This window comes from Gambusia affinis, linkage group LG24 (assembly GCF_019740435.1).
Source record: "Gambusia affinis linkage group LG24, SWU_Gaff_1.0, whole genome shotgun sequence".
NCBI lineage: Eukaryota > Metazoa > Chordata > Actinopteri > Cyprinodontiformes > Poeciliidae > Gambusia > Gambusia affinis.
Genome location: NC_057891.1, coordinates 3351480 through 3371483, shown reverse-complemented (window position 1 = coordinate 3371483; position 20004 = coordinate 3351480). Strand labels below are relative to the sequence as shown.

General features: G+C 35.6%; 4 protein-coding genes across 5 annotated transcripts in view; all 4 read left to right on the top strand.

The window, feature by feature from the left end:
* The first annotated feature begins 404 nt into the window (after positions 1–404).
* On the top strand, positions 405–3827 carry LOC122827098 (CD48 antigen-like). Its single transcript, XM_044109699.1, has 10 exons — positions 405–515; positions 725–792; positions 928–1077; positions 1147–1272; positions 1353–1516; positions 1619–1706; positions 2355–2441; positions 2747–2824; positions 3397–3424; positions 3597–3827. Exons 1-10 carry the CDS (start codon positions 448–450, stop codon positions 3733–3735), a joined length of 996 nt encoding a protein of 331 aa, XP_043965634.1. The 5' UTR covers positions 405–447; the 3' UTR covers positions 3736–3827.
* A 140-nt stretch (positions 3828–3967) lies between these two features.
* On the top strand, positions 3968–9821 carry LOC122827100 (lymphocyte function-associated antigen 3-like). 2 transcript variants are annotated; one of them, XM_044109703.1, is made up of 11 exons: positions 3968–5220; positions 5519–5649; positions 6464–6531; positions 7173–7322; positions 7404–7529; positions 7610–7773; positions 7860–7950; positions 8135–8221; positions 8484–8561; positions 8972–9002; positions 9292–9821. In XM_044109703.1, exons 3-11 carry the CDS (start codon positions 6468–6470, stop codon positions 9434–9436), a joined length of 936 nt encoding a protein of 311 aa, XP_043965638.1. In that variant the 5' UTR covers positions 3968–5220; positions 5519–5649; positions 6464–6467; the 3' UTR covers positions 9437–9821. The 2 variants fall into 2 exon arrangements, with proteins under 2 accessions (XP_043965638.1, XP_043965636.1); XM_044109701.1 differs by having other exon boundaries at positions 6382–6531.
* A 1831-nt stretch (positions 9822–11652) lies between these two features.
* On the top strand, positions 11653–19914 carry LOC122827103. Its single transcript, XM_044109706.1, has 13 exons — positions 11653–11899; positions 12780–12929; positions 13019–13144; positions 13225–13387; positions 13504–13589; positions 14787–14873; positions 15534–15554; positions 15642–15665; positions 16144–16164; positions 16645–16671; positions 16849–16884; positions 17203–17252; positions 17552–19914. The coding sequence occupies exons 1-12, from the start codon at positions 11836–11838 to the stop codon at positions 17241–17243; spliced, it is 846 nt and encodes a 281-aa protein (XP_043965641.1). The 5' UTR covers positions 11653–11835; the 3' UTR covers positions 17244–17252; positions 17552–19914.
* LOC122827030 (collagen alpha-1(XVIII) chain-like) overlaps positions 19782–20004 on the top strand; it is a 33177-nt gene continuing 32954 nt past the window's right edge. The window contains exon 1 of the mRNA XM_044109518.1: positions 19782–19914. Coding sequence (XP_043965453.1) covers positions 19821–19914 — 94 coding nt within the window. The 5' untranslated portion in view covers positions 19782–19820. The remainder of the gene's footprint in view (positions 19915–20004) is intronic.

Below are 20004 nucleotides of genomic sequence, written 5' to 3'. Positions count from 1 at the left end.
CAATATAAAGTCATATTTTTGTATTCTGTCTCTTATAAAAGAAACTTTGGTCTCAATAAATTTTTACCTGGCTAAATAAAGGTTGAAAAACAAACTATACCATTTAACGTTCAATAACTATCACACAAGTGGTACCTGAAATATTACTTTGTATTAAGAAAGTAAAAATACCAAACAAGAGAAAAAAACAAATTGGTCTCTATACATACAATAAATAACCCAAACAAACTACAGAGCAATCCTTGAAAAATGTAAAAAATTTAACAAACTTAAAATCTTAAAACATGGCAAAATTACACACAAAACCCCGTATATAATTATATTGGTCTAATATATGTGTTAATCCTTAATTCCGGAAGATATCTACAGAAAAGGGGAGGAGCTTCCTGTTGCTAGTTACTATGGTAACCACCAACAGTCAAGAGAAACAACAGTTTTATTTAACTGATGAGCGAGCGCAGTGCGCTGTTAGCTTTGTGTGAACAGACTGTTTGGAAGACAAACAAACACTTGAGGTATTTTTGTGTTTATTTTTCTGCATTCGCAAGTTATTTATCCAAACTTGGTTTGTTGCGTGGTTCTTCCAATTACCAAAATGTTTTTTTTAATTTGTACAGATGCATGTTTTCATAGTGTTTATCTGAAGTATGTGTGTTTTATTTCTGCTGACACTCATTACCAGCGTTATTACTCAAAGTTGTGTTTTTGATGCTTTTCATTTTAGGATCATGTCTGTTTTCCGGACTTTCTTTGCGGTTCTGCTTGTTTATTTAATGGCGCAGAAGAGTTGTGGTGAGTATAAATATGGAATATATTGTTTTATTTGGTTCAGTTTTTTTCTGTTATAAGAGTAAATAAAAACCTAAAAGTAGAAACAGGGAAAAGTTTTCAGGAAGAAGTAAAAAAGCTCTTGTTTTTCATTCACAGCTACTGTGATCTACGCAAAAGTCGGTGACTCGGTTGTCCTTCATCCAGGTCGGAGTTTCACTCCCATCACTTCCATTAGCTGGGGGCATGAAATGAGCCCTATCTTGGAGTGGTTTGGAAAGGACATTATTCCTTACAAAAGTTATAAAGGTAAATTAACCTGTGATTGAGCTGTAAAGATTCATTGATGCGATGTCTTTATTTGGATTCTGCCTCCAGGTCGCAGTGACATGGAGAAAACAACAGGAAGTCTGATCATCCACAACCTGTCAGTGGAGGACACCGGGCGCTACACACCTAAGATTAACAGCTTGGTTCTTAACCCAGTGGTACTCAAGGTCATCGGTGAGTTCAGCAGGTTTAAGTGAACTTTGTTGGTTTTAATCTGAGTCCAGCGGACGGTAATCTGTTGGTGTTTCTGTCAGAACCGGTCCCAAAACCGATGGTGCTCTTAAAATGCAACGATAGGCGAACCCTCTGTGACCTCACCTGTAAAGCCAACACCAGTCCTCAGTTTGGACCCGTCACGTATAAATGGGAAGCAGGAAACAAGGTGGTGTCCACTGATAATCAGCTGAGCTTAACAGTGGTATGTTTTAAGACGGATCCATTTGTCTGGGGAGAAATGCTTTTCAGAACTCAATGAAACCATGATGGGCTGGTTTAGAGCTGTTTTCCATTTGCTTCGTAGAAAGATCTACGTCGTGCTTACACCTGCAAGGTGAAAAACCCCGTTAGCACCTCGACCAGCGATGAGGTGGCTGCCCCTATTAAAGAAGGTGAGCTGCAAATATGAAATATTAAAACTGTATATTCATGTTTTAATAATAAATGAAATCATCATTTAACAATTGTATTTGTTATTCATTCTGGTTATCGTTTATATTATTTGTTTTGTTTTATTAAAACATTTAATAGTGACAGAAGGGCAAAAACTGTAGAGGGGAATTAAAAAATTTTATAAATTATATCTCATAATTACGACTTAAGCAAAGTCTTAAGGAAAAATAAAAACTTTTATTATTATGACTTAACTAGCTCATGAAAATGCAGTGTCACTGTAAGTCATAATTATAAAATAAAAGTTTAGTGTTTTTCATCAGAGTGGCATAAATAGACTGAAGAAATCTGTGAGGGAGGGAAGTTCATAACAAAGAGGAACTAAGCCTGTGAAAAATAAACGGACATGGCAATAATGATGAACACAGAAAATAATCAAAGTAGAAACAAAAAATATTGAGAAACGTTTAAGTCAGGAACCAGGGAGGAACTGATTGAGAACGGTGAAAAACTGAAAGATTACAAAACGATAGACAGTAAATAATCTAACCAGCCTCCTTGTCCTGGCTGATGAAAGCTTAGCATGATGCTGGTGTTGTCTGTGTTTCAGTGACTGATTTAGTTTCAATAACTAACTGTAATTCCAGGGGTTCATCCTGCGGCAGTGGTGGTACCGGTTGTGCTTGTAGTCCTGGTTCTGGTTGTGGCTGGTGGCTATGTTAAACACAGGAAAGGTGAGAGTTATTATAATGTCTCATCATGTTTCATTTCTTCCCATGTTTGGACAAAAACAAGGAAATCTTATCCTCCCTGCTGTAAAAAGGGTTTGTGTTTATCTGTTTTGGTGGGTCCATACGTTTACTTTTCACGTATAGCTTTGAATTTTGTTGAAAAACAAACATTTCCTTTACAGTTGGTAGTAATTTAATCAGAAAACGCAGCTGAATGTGTCATTTTAAAGTTTTTCTCTATTAAAATGTGTAAACTAATGCCTGAACCAGGGTGGCCATAACATGCCTTTATTTGTTTCATTTCACAGAGCAAAAACAAGCGCAGAATGTTGAAGAACCCCCTGATGAGATGCCTGCTATAGACCTGAAACCCGTGAGGGGAAATGGTAAAATTAGATTATTTAAAGTCTGGATTCATCCCTCATTTCTTTGCACGTTAATCGAAAGCAGACAGACGTCCTTGTTGTCCTCTAAGTTGTCCTGAATCAACATCTCAGCAGGTTTTCTCGGACAAAAGCAACAAAAACATGAGTTACATCTGCCCGGCTTCAAAGATTATTTTTTCACTCCATATTTCTCCAATTTACTCAACAGTAATTTATGTCAAATGCTTTATTTACTTAGCATATTCCTATTTATCAATCACGTTACTAAATCTTCTAATAGTTGGCGTACGGCCGTTGGAGTTGATCTTTGCAGCTCTAATTTCCATGAAATTGTCAATTTGTTGCTCAAACTATTTTTCTATAGTGATAAAAAACTGAGAGATGAGATATATTGTTTTATTTATGGAGAACTGATGTTTATTGCCACTCTTATATGATGGAATGGCTTGTTTTGTTTACATTTTAAATGGAAATAGATCCATTTGAAAGGATATAACTTCAAATATCAATTCAGTCAGACATCAAGTTGTAAAAGAAACATAGTTAAACTCACATTTTTATCTCTGTTGCAGGATTTACTTTGGAAAGTATTGAAAGTGGGTGAGTTAACAGATTTTCTATAAATACCTTTACCAATGTAGCTTGAACTTTAACCTCTGTGCTAAGTGTACATGCAGTAAATAGAGGAAGAAAGGAAGAAGAAGTTCTTTACAACACAAAATTTATTTGCAATCAGTTGAATTTCCTTCTTCTGTTCCTGGTGTGCTGACAGATTGGTCTCACCTGCAATGAAGAAGACGAACTCCAGACAAGGACGCCTTTGTCTCTATGATGATGAAGAACAAAGGGAGCATGACGACCAGAAACTTGAGAAGCAAAGCCAGGAGCTTCAAATTCCTGCAGACATCTAAATTCATCACAGATGTATTGAATTGAGCAAAGCACCTCTTGAGCTTTTTCTTTGTAACCTCACAACAAACCAAATATGATAGTAGCAGTAGTTTCTGTTGGTTGTTAAGTAACAACAATCCCTTCACATCACAAAAATGGTGTTAGTTTATTTAAGTTTCCTAACTTAAACGTGTTAAGTTAGGAGTGTATTTAGATAAACTAGTGGCTAAGCTAGTCTATTCTGTGCTCTGAACATTTTCAGTCGGACTGTTTTGATTTTGTCCGCCCTTAAAAGAGTTTCTCGCTTTTTTCAGTACAACACAAACATGCGCTGCTCCCTGCTGCAGTACCGACTGCATCCTCCAGGGGCGCTGCAGCCAAACCAAGCGGTAATCAGCAGCACTTCAAGGCTAAAACGTCAAAAATATTCTTCCTTGCAGTTTATTTATTCGAGCTATTTTGCATATTTTCTGTTTTCTTGGAAAAAACAGGCATAAAAACAGAAAAACTCTATCTGTAAAAGAAAATATACATATTTAATTTTAGTTTTGTAAAATTTGGACACCAAAATGTAAGAACTGTATAGTCAATTTAACAAAGTCCTTAAAATCTCACTGCAAGTATTAGCATGGCAAACAATGCATTTCCCCTTGAGGATCAATAAATTATATTCTATTCTGCTCTATTATAGGTATAGATATATATAATGTCACACACAGAGAGCCTGCTCAGTGTTTTCCCAGCCGCCGTAAAAAAGAAGAACTGCTCAGTGTTTGCGGATGTAAACGTGGATGGATGCTAATGGTGGAGCATAGCTTATGATTCTGAAGTTGTTAACAACTTATTCTGGATTATTGTCCACTATGGTCGTCATTTTCCTTCCCAGGATGGAAGGAATAGTGACATTTATTGAGTATAAGGTTAATTAAATGTGACCTGGCCATGCAGATGCAGGTCATATTTGAAAAGATCAGATGTGTATCAGATTTATAACTACATTTCTAAGTATCTTTCAGTTCTGTATTTCTGTCACTTCAGCCTTAGTTTCACAGATATTTCTTGCAATTTTGAAAGTTAGAACTTTATGTTATGTTATGCTGATGATACTCAGCTACATCTATCCATAAAGCCTGATGAATCCAGTCTATTCTTTATTTATAAGATCAAATAATTAAGTGAAGTAGAAACCAGGTTAGAAATATTCTGTCCAGGAGTGATGCTGGAAATCAGGTCCATGTGTTTGTTACTTCAAGGCTGGACTGCTGTAACACCAACAGATAACAACTAAAATGCACAACATTAATTATGACAGTAGATAAAAACATATACAAAATAATGCAAAATTACACATGAAACCCTGTGTATAATTAAATCTATCTGATATAATGCTGGGGAAGAAAACACAGAACTGATCCTGATTCACTCCATGGTTACTGGTTGTTATGGTAACCACCAACTTTCAAGAGCAACATAACTGACAGCAGGGCAGCGCAGTGCCAGAAACAGTGAGTAAAGGCTATGCTATCTTCTTTGCTTCTTTTTTTAAATGTCTGACCAGACTGTTTGGAAACCACAGAGTAAACTTAAAAGTGTTTTTGTTTTCATTTATCTACATTTGTAAGTTATAATGAGTAACGTGAGCCATTTATTTGAAGCTGGCTTGGCGTTCATTGTTACTTTTCACTCTTTGACCTAAAGAAATGGTTTTTTAAAATTAATATTTACTCATCTTTTTATGATGTATGACTGAAGAATGCATCAAATGGCTGTGTATTTTATTTAAACTGTTTTCTTGCTTTTTAGCTTTTTAGAAAGTAGAAGTTGATCTTCGTGTTCAATTAGCAGTTGCAGTTGATAGCACCAAGTAAACGACAAAAAATAGAAGTGGAAGCATGAAACCACAGGTTCGCTGACCTCTGACCTAAAACACAGAGGTAAGTGGTTCTGTTTGGACTCAGTCTCACATGGATAAATGTTCAGTGGAAAGAAATCCTTTCAGCACCAGTCAGGAGGTTTGCTGTAATAAAATCAACCTTATTAGTCCTGATTTAATGGATCATAATAACAGGAGAGGTTTGTTTTTCAGACAAGAGCAACTGTACGGAAAGTCATTTTGACAAAAAGCTGAAAAGCTTAAATGTATCTTTGCTTTTTTTGCAGGTTTTCTTATGAAAACACACTTTTAATCATTTGTACCTAATGGTTTTAATAGACATTTCATGCTTGAGTGTCCAAAAATGAAAACAAATCACTAAATGAATGCAAAAGCAATGTCAAATATTTAATTTGTTATTTATTTTAAGAAGGACTTAATCTTAGCCAACTTTATTGAAAAATTAGACAAATAATAGACTATTTATTGCAAAAGGAAAGAACAACACACCTAAAAGAAGGACAACTTTTTAGTTATTTTATTGTATTTTTTCTACTTGTTTAATATTCAAATTTTCCGAGATGCTAAATAATTTGTAAGCAATCATCGTCAAACCAAGTAGAATTAAAACACTTGAATTACGTGATGAATATGTCTGATATTTCACTTTTTGAAATATTTTTCTGAATCATCTCCAAAAATCTGTTCAGTAAAACAAAAGTTAGAATCACATATTTACACTCTTTGCTTTTCACTTCGTCTTTCTAATTTCTTTATTTTTCTCTCCACTCAGCTTAAACACCTCGTCTGCTGCTGACACACATCACCAGTATTATAAGTCGACGTGTTTTTGGTTTTGGTATTTTTCATGTTAGGATCATGTTTGGTTCCTGGACTGTCTCTGCCGTGCTCCTTCTGTACTTCATGCAGAAAAGTGGCTATGGTGAGTGTAAACAGTGATTTTTTTGTTTTATTTGGTTGCATTTCTGCTTGGTAGACATAGAGATGACATAATTACAGAATAGAATATATTATTACTACTTATATACTTACAGCTATTCCGTCCAAAATGTTCTAAAAATAGATACATAAGTGAAATATTTTGAATGAAATATGACTAAATAAAATATATTAGTGAAATAATAACAAGAATGCACATGGATTAATTTATAAATTAGAGTTGGACGTTGTATAACCTGATAGCTACAGGGATTATGTCACTTTTTAGTGCCATTTTTATAATTAACTTGTAAACTTGAAACTTTATACCCTTTATATTTACAAAGGTTTCAAAAAGACAGTTATCGGAAATATCACAATTACTTAAATTTAAAAAAAGGAATGCATACAACATCGGCCATGCTCTAAAATTACCTTTTTTTTTCTCTTGGAGAAAAAAGGGTCGACTTGCATGATATTGAATTTATATCTGCAGATCAGGCTATAGGAGTTTTTATGATGATTGGCTTTGTTTATGAGATTAAAGAAAAAATAAAAATAGATACGATCAAAACATTAAAGCTGCTCAGAAACAGGAAAAGGTTCACAGGAAGTAATGAAAATGTTTTTGTTTTTCATTCACAGCTCGTTTGATCTACACAAAAGTTGGCGACTCTGTTGTCCTGCATCCAGGTCAGACCTTCAGTTCCATGTCGACAATAACCTGGAAGCACAACATGAACAACATCATGGAGTGGTCTGGAGCTGATGTAACTTGTTTAAGAAGTTTTATTGGTAAGCTCCCGTGTGATTGAGTCAAAGTAAAACCTGCAGATTCTTTCATGCCTGATGCCTGTATTTGGACCTCGCCTCCAGGCCGCTGTGGCTTGGACAAATCAACTGGAAGTTTGATCATCAACAATCTGACAGTAGACGACACTGGCAACTACAACCCTGAGATTGACAGCAAGATGTTTGATCAGATAGAGCTCTGGGTTATCAGTGAGTTCAGCAGGTTTGACTGAGTTTTGTTGGTTTTAATCTGAGTCCAGTTGATGCTAATCTGTTGGTGTTTCTGTCAGTACCAGTCCCAAAACCCACAGTGTCCATAGAATGCAACAGGGAGTTGAGCTCCTGTGACCTCACCTGTAAAGCCAACATCACTTCTCATTTTGGACCCGTCACGTATAGATGGGAGTCAGGAGACAAGCTGCTGTCCAGTAAAATTAAGCTGAGCTTAACAGCGGTAGGTTTTAAGATGCAGCCGAGCCTCTGAGTAGAAACGATTTTAAGAACTCGGGATGAACCCATGATGCTTCATTTGCTTCTTAGAATAACGTGGAGCCCTCCTATGTCTGCATGTTGCTAAACCCCTTTAGCAACTCGTCCAGTGATGAGGTGCGGAACCCCATTAAACCTAGAAGTAAGCTGCAAATATTTCTATCTGTGTCCTTTTTAAAGGTCTGGTTGTGACCACTTTAATGCCACATGTCAAAAATGATTAAATACACATGTTAGTACCAACAGCAGTGGTGTTGGACTGTGTCAGTCTGTGACTGGTGAACTGGTGAATGGTTTAGTTTCAGTAACTAACGCTGTAATTTCAGGGATTCATCCTGCAGCACTGGCTGTACCAGTTTTGATTGTGGTTCTGACTCTGGTTGCCATTGGTGGCTATATTAGGCACAAGAAAGGTGAGAGTTCACCAAAACATGAAGCTGCTGCTGTCCTGTGTTACTTTAACGTCTCATCATGTTACAGTTGTTCCTTTTTTTAATACTGAATCATTATAATTATTTATTGATTTTAGATAATATCGCCTTTGCAAGACTTTCATTGCATTACTGTAAACACAAACTCAGCTGTATTTTGTAAGCTTTATAATAATAATCTTCCTTTTCTGTAATTAAAGAACCAGTGTGGCCATAACATGCCTTTATTGTTTCATTTTCACAGAGCAAAAACAAGCACAGAATGTTGAAGAACCCCCTGACGAGACGCCTGCTATACCCCTGAAACCCGTGAGGGAAAATGGTAAAATTAGATTATTTAAAGTCTGGATTCATCCCTCATTTCTTTGCACGTTAATCGAAAGCAGACAGACGTCTTTGTTGTCCTCTAGAGCCGCCTCAACCAACATAACACCATATTTCTCCAATTTACTCAACAGTAATTTATGACTTGTAGTGTCAAATGCTTTGTTTACTTCCACAGCATATTCCTATTTATCAATCACGTTACTAAATCTTCTAATAGTTGGCGTACGGCCGTTGGAGTTGACCTTTGCAGCTCTAATTTCCATGAAATTGTCAATTTGTTGCTCAAACTATTTTTCTACAGTGAGAAAAATAGATCCATTTGAAAGGATATAACTTCAAATATCAATTCAGACATCAACTCGTAAAAGAAATGTAGTTGAACTCACGTTTTTATCTCTGTTGCAGGAAGAAGTTTGGAAAGTATTGAAAGTATTAGGTGAGTTAACAGATTTTCTATAAAAACCTTTACCAATGTAGCTTGAACTTTAACCTCTGGTCCAAGTGTACATGCAGTAAATAGAGGAAGAAAACCTTGGATTATGAATGAAGAGCTGCAGGTTGTGGAGAATCATTTAGAAGCTACAACTTTTTGATGGAGACGTTTGTTTTGGAATTTTCGAAAATCTTTACATGTCCAGAAAACTATTTAATAAGAGAAAAACCAAACTGCAGTAACAGCTCTTTATAATACACAAAATGTGCTTTTGTTTGTGGTGTGCTGACAGACCGACCCCAGCTCCAGTACGGAGGTTCAGCTCTGCACGAGAACTTTATCTCCAAGATGACGAAGAGCGGTGGGTGGAGAACCATCCGGAGTACAGGAAGCTGAGCCGCGAGCTGCGGGAATTCCGACTTCAGAGAGACCTCTAAATTCATCACAGATGTATTGAATCAAGCAAAGCACCGCTTGACCTTTGTCTTTTGCCACCTCACAACAAACTAAATACATTTTATTGAGATTTTGGAAGCAAAGTTCTTTAAATCAATCATTTGTTGTTACCCCCCAAATCAACTATTTCTGCTCATAAAGTGTCTAAATTGGTCCTCAACAGTATTGTTATAAAATTTCTTCGACCTAAATGTGTTCCTTTGTAATTATTTTATTTGTGTTACTTTTATTTTTTAATTTTAGACTTTAAGATATATAAGGTATTTATGCTGCTTCTAGGTTGAGAAGTGCGGTTACATGCGCATGTGCGGAAGTAAGGTTATGTTACGTTGTCATGGTTACTAATAAACAAGCGTTGTAAACATCCACGCTGGTGTTCGTGTCGCTGCTTGATGAAAAGTTTTTTTATTAATCCTTAACTCATTTGTTCATCAAGGAATAAACTAATGAGATTCAGTGTGATAAAATCAAGCCCTGAATTTATGGAGGTTTTCATTTAAAGACGAGCAAATGTACGGAAATCCATTTGGACAAAAAGCTTGAATTCAAAAATATTTAAAAAGGCTTTACCGGCTTATGAGTACAGAATCTTTTTAATGACTAAATAAATGTTATAGTCATGTCAGATATTTTATGCATATTATTTATTTTAGAAAAAATTAACAAATAGTTGAAAAGTGACAGACACTGAAACATGTGACTTAATAATTACGTCATTAGACAGATTGGATGGGTTAAAAATTAGGATAACGAGGATTTTTTTCTGACAAATAAATGTTTATTTCAGTCCAGGTTCTTTGTAATGCTCTGAAGCCAAATTAAGATGTACAGGTAGGTTCAAGCAATTGCACATTTTAATTCCGACTTTAAATGCAGAGAGGAGTTTTTAAAGTTTTCATTATGTTTATCTCTGGGGGTTTTCTTTAGCTGTGAAATTTAGGGGTTTTATGATCTGTCAGCCATGATCATCAAATTTAACAGAAATAAACCCTTGAGTTATATCTCTGTGTGATGAATGCGTCAGATTTTTTTGCATTTGTTTTCTAAAATATTAATTTTATTGTCTGAGATTAATTTGTATTTTTTATTATTTTACTTAAACATCTCCAGAGATCTGTTGTATATATCGCCGGAGTTCAACCTCTCATTTTCTACTGCGTCAAAATTTTTCATAGTTTCCAGTGATGGGATTTTCGGCTCCTTTTCGAGATGCGGCTCTAATGGCTCTTCTTACTGTGGAGAGCCGGCTTTTTCGGCTCCCAAACGTCTCCTCATATATATTTTTGACATTATTAATTAAATAATAGCTTAAACCTAATTTTATAATATTTTGTTTCATTATTGACATTGTTAAGCACTTATGAGGAGTAAAAATGCCGCATAACAATGCTTTATAAATAAACATTTTATTATAAACAATTATCACAAAATAGCACCACTTACACAAAAATAACTTAAAATAAATTAAACAGTTAAATATAAATACAAACACCCACCACAATACGAAAAAGTATCAAAGCAGCTTCATAACAGAAAAGGTGCCACAATACAAATATCAAATACAGTGCTATTAAATTAAAGTATAAAACTATGAAAGATAAAAAATATGTGAACAACACAAGTTTCGAACCACTAGAGATGAAGAACTCACTGTATTAAATCACTTGACCGCTGAGTGAGTGTCTGTACATAAACACCTGCCGACGAACGCTATACAGCTTGGCCAATTGCCTGCCGTTTCCACAAGAAAAGTGGAGATAAACTTTTTTTTCAGTTTCCCCCCCACATTATTAATTGAAACTATGTGTGATTGGTCAGATGTGTGGAGCACACGCTTGACATGAGGGCAGTGGACCGACCGAGGGGAAAAAAACTCCCCGCTCCAACACTGGCAGAAGAGCAAAACGCGCAAGGAGAGGGAGAAGGGTGAGGAGAAGGGGGGAGAGACAGCGAGGCACCGCAGGACAAAAAAAAAAAAACGATGTGGGGGGGAAAACTGTCGGCTCTGGCACTTGCAGAGCACAAGCACATCGACAGGGAGGCGGAGAGAAAGCGATATACTGTAGAAAAAAAACCCCGGCTCCAAAATAGGATCCTAAAACGGCTCCCATTGTGGAGCCGGTTCCAATCGTTCACTTCAAAGAATCGGCTCTTAGAGCCGGATCGTTCGCGACCGACACATCATTAATAGTTTCGCTTTATTCTTTTGGGGCGAGGCTCAGTTTACGACGGCTCTTTTTGACTCCATCATTTTTTCTTTTTAACTTAATTATTTCTCTCAAAACTTAACTTAAACAGTCCACATCTGCTGCTGACGCTCATTATCATTGTTATTAGTCGAAGTTGTGTTTTTGGTCTCGGTATTTTTCGCTTTAGGATCATGTTTGTTTTCCAGCCATTTTTCATTGGCCTCCTCGTCCTTTTTACGTCGCAATTTGGCTTAGGTGGGTAAAAACATTGAATATTTGTTTTATTTGGTTCTTTTTCTGCCTCTTAAGCACAGCGCCGTGTAAATGTGTAATTACGCGACTTTTAGTGGCATTTTTGTTAATAACCTAAAAACGCCTTTTAATGGTTTCAAAAAAGCAAATATCAGAAATATACGACTGATTTACAGATAGTTACTTCAATTTAAATCACAGAAAACGTGATATATCGGCGTCGAAATTCTACAATTTGCTATTTTTTCGCCTTTTGTGCATTTCCGGGTTGTTGAAAAGGCGGAAATAGTAGCATCTTAAATTTATATGGTAACAAACTGAAGTCTGACCTTAAATACGATGTTGAAAAACTGCGTTAAATGTGTGTTTTTGTTATTTGCATTACTTGAACAGTATTCTTATGATGTATGGTTTAATTAACATTACAAATCATTATTTTTGATTGCGTTAAAAACGTTAAAAGTAGTGATTACTAACCTAAAACCTCAAATAAGTTTTTAGTTTGTGATTTTTCAAACAAATAATGAACAGAAAGATGAATGTAAAATAATATATTTTAGAATATTTTAATAATAATTTCTCTTTTGTATAACATTAGTAAGTTACAGTATGTTTATTTAATTTTAGATATGAAATGTGTTTGGTTTTACAAACTTTCAGAGAGTATTTAATGTCTTTTTGACTGTTTTAAAAGTAGTGTGAATAAAGTTAGAGCATCATTTTTAAAACTCAGCTTGTTATTGATAATATTTAAAGATTAGCTTAGTTTAGGAGTGAAAAGAAAAAACAAAAGTAGATTAGATCTTGAAAGCAGGATGGTAGAAAGGGATCAACATTTTAAAGCTGCTCAGAAGTAAAAAAAAATTATGTTTTTCATCCACAGCTGATCCGATATACAGAGCATTTGGTGGCTCAGTTGTCCTGGATCCAGGTCATAAGCCTGGTTCCATCACTAGCATAACCTGGAAGCACCAAGAGGACCTGGCCTTGGATTGGACCGGAGAGGAAATTGCTTACTACAGAACCTTTCAAGGTAAGTTCACTTGTGATTGAGCCATAAAATGTTGTAAACTCCTTCAGATTCATTCATGCATGATGTCTTTACTTGTATTTTCCCTCCAGGACGATGTGATTTGGACAAAACAACTGGACGTTTCACCATCAAAAATCTGACTCTAGAGGACAGCGGTGTATACACACCTGAGATTAACAACGTGGTTGGTACCACGATGGAACTCAAAGTTATCAGTGAGTTCAACAAGTTTGATTCAGGTTTGTTGGGTTTGATGTGAATCCAATTGATCGGAATCTGTTGTTGTTTCTGTCAGGACGGGTCCCAAAACCCAGAATATCCATGGAGTGCAAAGAGGAGGAGAAACTTTGTGATCTCACCTGTGAAGCCAGCATCTCCTCTGAGTTTGGACTTGTCACATATAAATGGAAAACAGGAGACACAGTGTTGTCCGACAAGAAGACGCTGACCATAACAAAATAACAATGGTATGTTTTAAGATGGAGCCGAACCTCTTCATAGAAACCCTGTAAGAACTCAGGATGAAACCATGATTTATTTAGGTGGTTAAGAGCTGTTTTCCTCTTGCTTCTTAGAAAAACGAGAGCTCCTTCATCTGTGTGCTGACAAACCTTGTTAGCAGCTCGGACAGTGACGAGTTCTCTATCCCTAATAGCGATGGTGAGTTTCAAATATTTCTGTCCATCTTTTCTCTTGCTATAATGTTCTTATTCACCTTTTGATATTAGCCCACAAAATTCACTGTGATTTATTGGGATTTTTTGCGATGTAATGATTTGAAAAAGTATTTTCCTCCAACAGATTTCAATTATTTAAATCATAGAACAACTTGAACATAACCTGAATAAATCCAACAGCAGATTTTAAATGAGAAATAGAGTGAAAATACTTAATAGCTTGATAAATTTTAATATCACTTCAACCCTATGATCAAGGTAATAAACTTATCCAAACCAACCTGACTCTGTTAAAGGGAACGTATTATGCAAAATTCACCTTTTGTACATTTTTGTACCTCAATTTGGGTCTAAACTGATTCTTAAAACAGCCCAAGTGCTTATAAAACTACCCAGCTGTATTATGGGAAAATTAGCCGTTTCAAAAACCTTCTAATGTAACATCATAAATTAGCAGGCATTGTCTGTTACCTAGCAACCCCAACAGAGTTCCGCCTGTTACCTAGCAACCCAAGCTGAGCCCCATCATGTTTTCCATCCAGAAATCAATTGCTGCATTCTTGTTTGTTGTGCTGGAGGCGCCACTACTGCTATTCAAAGATGTATGGTTGTATGATTGTGTATCGGTTTGCTGCCATTTTCACGTTTGAGTGTAAATATTGAGTTTACTATAACTGACATCAAGAGTTTGTGATAAGTGACAATGAGTCTTTAAAGTTACTGACAGAATCTTAATTCAAACACATTAGAGAGTTTTCCAGAGGTTGTTCTGACCTTTGACCTCTCTGATAGAGGACATTTTAAATCAGTTTTTGTTTTGATAGTTGCAAGCCTGACAAAATAGTCTAAGAAAAAAAAACTGGAAGAAAACAGAGAACAAAACAACTCAAATACAACAAATGCCCAATAATCATGTCATTATTGTCCTAGTTAAAGGGGAATGTCTCCAATTCCCCTTTAACTCTGACCAGTTTCCCTGCCTTCAGTGCAGAAAAGCTTCCCCTTAGCATGATGCTGCCACCACCATGTTTAGGATGTTGTGCGCATTATGACTTTTCTGCCACACAAAGGCAAAAAAAGCTAAAGTACGACGTTAATGCCAAGAGCACTAGGTGATGGTTTGTGTTTCTGGTGAACTCTGAATGATTTAGTTTTAATAACTAATTCTTTTTTATTTCAGGGAATAATATTGCAAAAGTGGTTGCAGCAGTGGTGCTGGGTGTCCTCTTGATTGGGGGTATTATTGTCTATGTGATGTACAGAAAAGGTAAGAATGCATTAAACATTCAAGTTACTGTCTTGTATTAATATAATGTCTCATCATGTTACGTTTCTTCCTCCCTTTGAACAAAAACAAAAAAATATTTGGCCGCAGAGTGTTTGTTAGTTAATCAGTCATCAGGAGGGAGAGTTTCATGGAGGCTCTGGCATAAAGAAGTTCACATCAACTTCCTAGTTAATTTCTACATGTTCCAGTTATACAGAGGAATCAAAAATAAGTTTCTCTTTCTCCTAGAGACAAAAGCACAACTGATAAAGACATTTATTTCCTCACACTAAACAGTGAAACTGTACAACGGATAATTAAACACACTTCCTGAAAAGCTCAAATTGAACACGACAAAATCCCCGAGGGCATTACGAACAGCTGAATCTGTTGAAAGTTAATAAATAGCGCTAGAAGTTGTTGTGTTGCTGATCTGTTGCTCAGGTTTGTGGGAATCACTGATGAACTTCCTGTTGTAAAAATAGTTTGTGTTTATCTGTTTCACTTTATTCACCTATCAACCAGCAGGTTTTGGTTTGTTTACATTGAACCTAGAAATAACAGTGGATTTATGTTGCTTTTTAAAATGTCTTTAAGCCTGAACTAAATGGCAAACATGAAATATTTAACACTAACGTCTTTTTTCCATTATAATTTCAGTTCCCAGAGTGAGGGCAATGTGTAAGTTATTAAATCTGTTCTAAATGATGCATAATGCACATATGACTGACTGTGAAAATCTAATAAATGTATTTCTCTTTATCACAGGGCCTTTTAGTTATTGTTCACAGAGTAAGTTAAAAGTTTTCTAACAGTTTATTTCTAACATCTAACTAATCCTGATGGTTTAGCACAATTTAAGCCAGAAGTAATGAGTAAATATGAAAATTTTTTTATTTTTTCAACATTTTGTCACTGTTTGAACCTTCAATGTATTTTATTAGAATTGAAATATAAGCCAGATTTTTACTTAATCTATATGTTTTTCTCACTGCCTGACAATAAATCAGAGAGCTACTCCAAAACATTGACCTTGTTTTCCTTAAGCCACAACTAATTTATTTGGAAGACTCATTTGTGTTCAAACTTTACTTCCTGACTGCTTCAATATTTCTAGCATCATCTTAATTCATTTCCTTCCTGAACAGTTAAATATCTGGGCAATCCCATGAGGTTTATACCAGAATATAAAAGATAGAATAAATGGAGAACAGCTCCACTGGTCCTACTGTCATCACTCCATAACATTTATTATCTTCTTCTCTAACAGATCAAGATAACGCTGAAGAAGGTAAGTCTGAATCCAACAGGACACAGTCATGGTTAAGACTGTTGACTGGACACCAGGTGATATTAACACTAACCCACAAAGAAACAGGCTTTGTCCAAGCACAGTAATGGAAAGTTGAGTGGCAGGAAAAACTGGCTGGAAAAGGTGCAAAAGCAGCAGAAATGACAACTTTGAGAAATTATGAAACTAAAATAAGTTTTAGGGAGTTTAACAATGATTGATGCTTAGTTTTTCAAAAGCATCTTTTAAGATATGATGCAGTAATTAAAGCAAAAGGAGCCCTGATCAAGTATTGACATGTTTATTATGTCAAGTATTGACATAATAAACATGTCTGTGCATTACACAGACATGTTTGGGTTTGGTAGAAAGACATTCCAATTTGCATTTTTTGTTTAAAAATGAATCTATATAATCTTATTTGATCTGAATTACTGCAACAAATAGACAATTAACATTTATTATCTTCTTCTCTAACAGATCCAGAAAATGCTGCACCTGAAGAAGGTAAGTCTGAATCCTCTGTTTGCTGTTTAAGAGAATAATTTCACACTTTTGCATTTCCTAAATATCTAATTTCCAGTCATATTTCAATAGATGTAATCTATAAGATATAATAGATAAGATATAAAATTATGATGTTTTAATATCTGTGGTATTAATAGTTTGTCTTTTATCTCACAGGGCAAATTATGCTATCAGTTCCTGAAACCCCAGCTGGTAATTATGATACTTTTTTTCTCCTTTTGCTTGTTTTTAAATAAATTGGCTGTTTATAGAGATTTATCCAAGCATAGCGGTGGAAAGTTGAGTGGAAGGAAAACCTTTCAGGAATTGAGAAGCGAATGAGTTGATGTTTATTGGTCCAGAGCCATCTTTTCAGATGTGATGTAAAAGGAGCTCTGACAATAATCTTTGAAACATGTAGACATGCTTTTAAATAAGAATGTATTTATTTATTAAACTCATTTTTAAGGAAAAATAATGTTTTGTTTTGTTTATTAAAACAAACATAATTTACTTTTGTCAATTTTACAGCGAATAATTCAAAGGAGGAAGGAGGACTCAATGGATATTAGCCTGTTAAGGTGAACAAATAACATTATTTCACTCAGAGTAACATGCAAAGGTTTAAATCATTTACAGACCAAGAATTAGTGAAAATATAAGAGAAAAACCTGAAGAAGATGTTGAGTAATGTCTCTTTTTTATTCTTTACTTTGTTTAAGCAGCAAGTTGATTATTAGAATGAATGTTCTGTCATTTCTGAGGTGCTGACAGAAAGCAGCTTATTGGTTTTCTAATGCTAATCTGTTATTGTTATTATTATATTTGTTTGTTAAAGTCCAGTGTTGTGTGTGTTAATAATTCTTCTGTCTTTCTGCAGAGACTCTAAAAGTCAACAGAGACTTCACCACCGAAGCCAAGTGAAGAAACGGCTGACAGATTCTGCAGAAACGCTGTGAGCTGGTCCTCTGGGAAGATGTGACGCTGCTTAAGGCTGCTTGACTTGTATTTATTGAACAAGATAATATTTCAAATGTTGAAAATATTAGCTTCACAGACGTGAGAGCAACAGGATTCAGCTGGTGGATAGTATGTCTGAGATTTGGAGGGACGAACTTGGAAGGGAACAAAGGCTGCCTGACTTATGAATTTTTATTTTTATTTTTTTATCTCTTCCAGATTTTGACCATTTTAGACCATGAGTTTGATAAATGAGTGTTTCTTCTCCAAGCTTTAACTTTTCTTGAGGTTTTTATTGTTTGGCACATTTATCTGTTTAATTGTCTTTGTTGCTTATTTTTCCTCATTTTCATTTCAAAACACTGAGATCAACTTCTAGTTTGGATATTGATGACGAATCGAAGCATTGACCAGTTTGAGGATCTAGTTCCTAATGTGGTGCTGCTGGATTGGATTTTAGTTCTTTTTAGTTTAGCTTAGCTTTTTTACTTTAGATTTGTAAATGATGGGAAATGACCTGAGAAACACTTGAATTCCTACATAAATGTGTTTGAGGCTTTTGATGGAGTTTTACTCTAGTTATTCATCAGAGCCATCATAAACAATAAATGAAGATACTAAAGAGACAATCAAACATGCTTTAAAACTACATGTAAAGATTTTTACATGTAAATGTATTTATAAACATCTTTTGTTAGCATGTTTTTTGCAGTGTGGGAGCTGAATTCACTGTATTACCACTAGAAGGCAGCACTCCACTTGTTACAATCAAAATCTGTTTTTAGTAGGAAAAAATGTGTTAGAATAAAATAAAAGCTCTTACTGTAAATATATTTTACACTCATGGATGTACAGTTTGGTTAAATAAAATTATTTATTTACCACCAAAATACTTTTTCTTCTAGATGATAATCTTGTGACTTTTAAATGAGTCACAATGACAAGACAGGTGTTTGTTATACCTGGTGAAGCAGGAATATGTTACCTTTTCTTGTAATACATGTTGTCTCTTGAATGAATCGAGACAGACTGACTCATTTCTGCTCATTTTTCTGTCATATTCTGAGCAACAATATTCAAGGCACACATCATCCTGACCCGAGGATCACCATAATTTACAAAACACAGAATAGTTTAAAACAATTATTTTATAGTAATAGTTTACTATATATTACTGTAGAGCTGTTGCCTTGCAGCAAGAAGGTCCTGGGTTCAATTCCCGGCCCGGGATCTTTCTGCATGGAGTTTGCATGTTCTCCCTGTGCATGGTGGGTTCTCTCCGGGTTCTCTGGCTTCCTCCCACAGTCCAAAAACATGACTGTCAGGTTAATTGGGCTCTAAAGTCTCCCTAGGTGTGAGTGTGTGAATGTTTGTGTGTCCTGTGTGTCTTTGTGTTGCCCTGCGACAGACTGGTGACCTGTCCAGGGTGACCCCTCTGGAACGTAGCTGGAGAGGAACCAGCAACCCTCCTGATCCCATTAGGGACAAAGGGTGACCAGAAAATGGATGGATGGATATTCAGTACTTAAAAATTAAATGGTCATCAAGTGTATTTTCATGTGAAAATGAATAAAAGGTTATAAAAGTGTAAAAGTTCCAGAAATTATTTAAAACATTACAGTGTGTAGTTTAAAAATGCTCATTATAACTTTTTTATTAGACATTTTAGTTCTCATTTTTCAAACTGGTCTTGTCATTTCTTATTGTTTTTTAGTAATTGTATCTTGTTTTTGTAAACGTTTGACTTCAAAGAAAGTAAATGTATCTCTAATTTCTCGAGCGCTAATCCAAGACTGTCCCTTTAAGAGTGTCTTTTAGTTGAGTTTGATCAGTCTTCTAAAGACTAACACACGTTTTTACACAAATTTTATGGATAGTTTGCAAACATTGCAAAGTTTTTCTTCTGCTTTAGTAATTTAGATTACAAAAAAAACCTTTTTTGATCAACGTTTTTCTTAATTAGAAAAACTTTTAATTTGAAAACCTCCACAGGAAGTGTAGCGTTCAGAGCGGCGTGTCTCCTGCTCAGCGCTGTGCGTAAAGGCGCACAGACCCTGCGCTGGTCAGCAGGAGGATTTTCTGCTGTTTATTTCTTTGCTTCCTGCGGCTGAGATGAGAAGTGACCCTCCAAACATCTAGGAGGATTTTATTTGGGGGGTTTTCTGTGTCAGAATCGTGAAGGAATCAGGATGCCTGGACGCCGCAGGTGGTTGATTAGGAGCTGGCAGACCTGCATCTGTGTGCTGCTGCTGCTGGTCGCACAGATCAAATCTCAGCACAGGGGTAAGAGGATTTTAGAAAACTTTAGGCAACTAATCATTGAAATCCTACAAATGCATTGAAATTATGAAGAAGGTGCTAAAATATTGAGAT

Bases quoted from the DNA above. Each gene is read 5' to 3' on its own strand.
- LOC122827100 (XM_044109703.1), top strand. From the start codon at position 6,468: ATGTTTGGTTCCTGGACTGTCTCTGCCGTGCTCCTTCTGTACTTCATG. The intron at 6,532-7,172 runs GTGAGTGTAAAC...TTTCATTCACAG, and splicing joins CATGCAGAAAAGTGGCTATG to CTCGTTTGATCTACACAAAA. The intron at 7,530-7,609 runs GTGAGTTCAGCA...TGTTTCTGTCAG, and splicing joins GATAGAGCTCTGGGTTATCA to TACCAGTCCCAAAACCCACA.
- LOC122827098 (XM_044109699.1), top strand. From the start codon at position 448: ATGAGCGAGCGCAGTGCGCTGTTAGCTTTGTGTGAACAGACTGTTTGG. The intron at 1,273-1,352 runs GTGAGTTCAGCA...TGTTTCTGTCAG, and splicing joins AGTGGTACTCAAGGTCATCG to AACCGGTCCCAAAACCGATG. The intron at 1,707-2,354 runs GTGAGCTGCAAA...CTGTAATTCCAG, and splicing joins GGCTGCCCCTATTAAAGAAG to GGGTTCATCCTGCGGCAGTG.
- LOC122827103 (XM_044109706.1), top strand. From the start codon at position 11,836: ATGTTTGTTTTCCAGCCATTTTTCATTGGCCTCCTCGTCCTTTTTACG. The intron at 15,666-16,143 runs GTAAGTTAAAAG...CTTCTCTAACAG, and splicing joins TTTTAGTTATTGTTCACAGA to ATCAAGATAACGCTGAAGAA. The intron at 16,165-16,644 runs GTAAGTCTGAAT...CTTCTCTAACAG, and splicing joins TCAAGATAACGCTGAAGAAG to ATCCAGAAAATGCTGCACCT.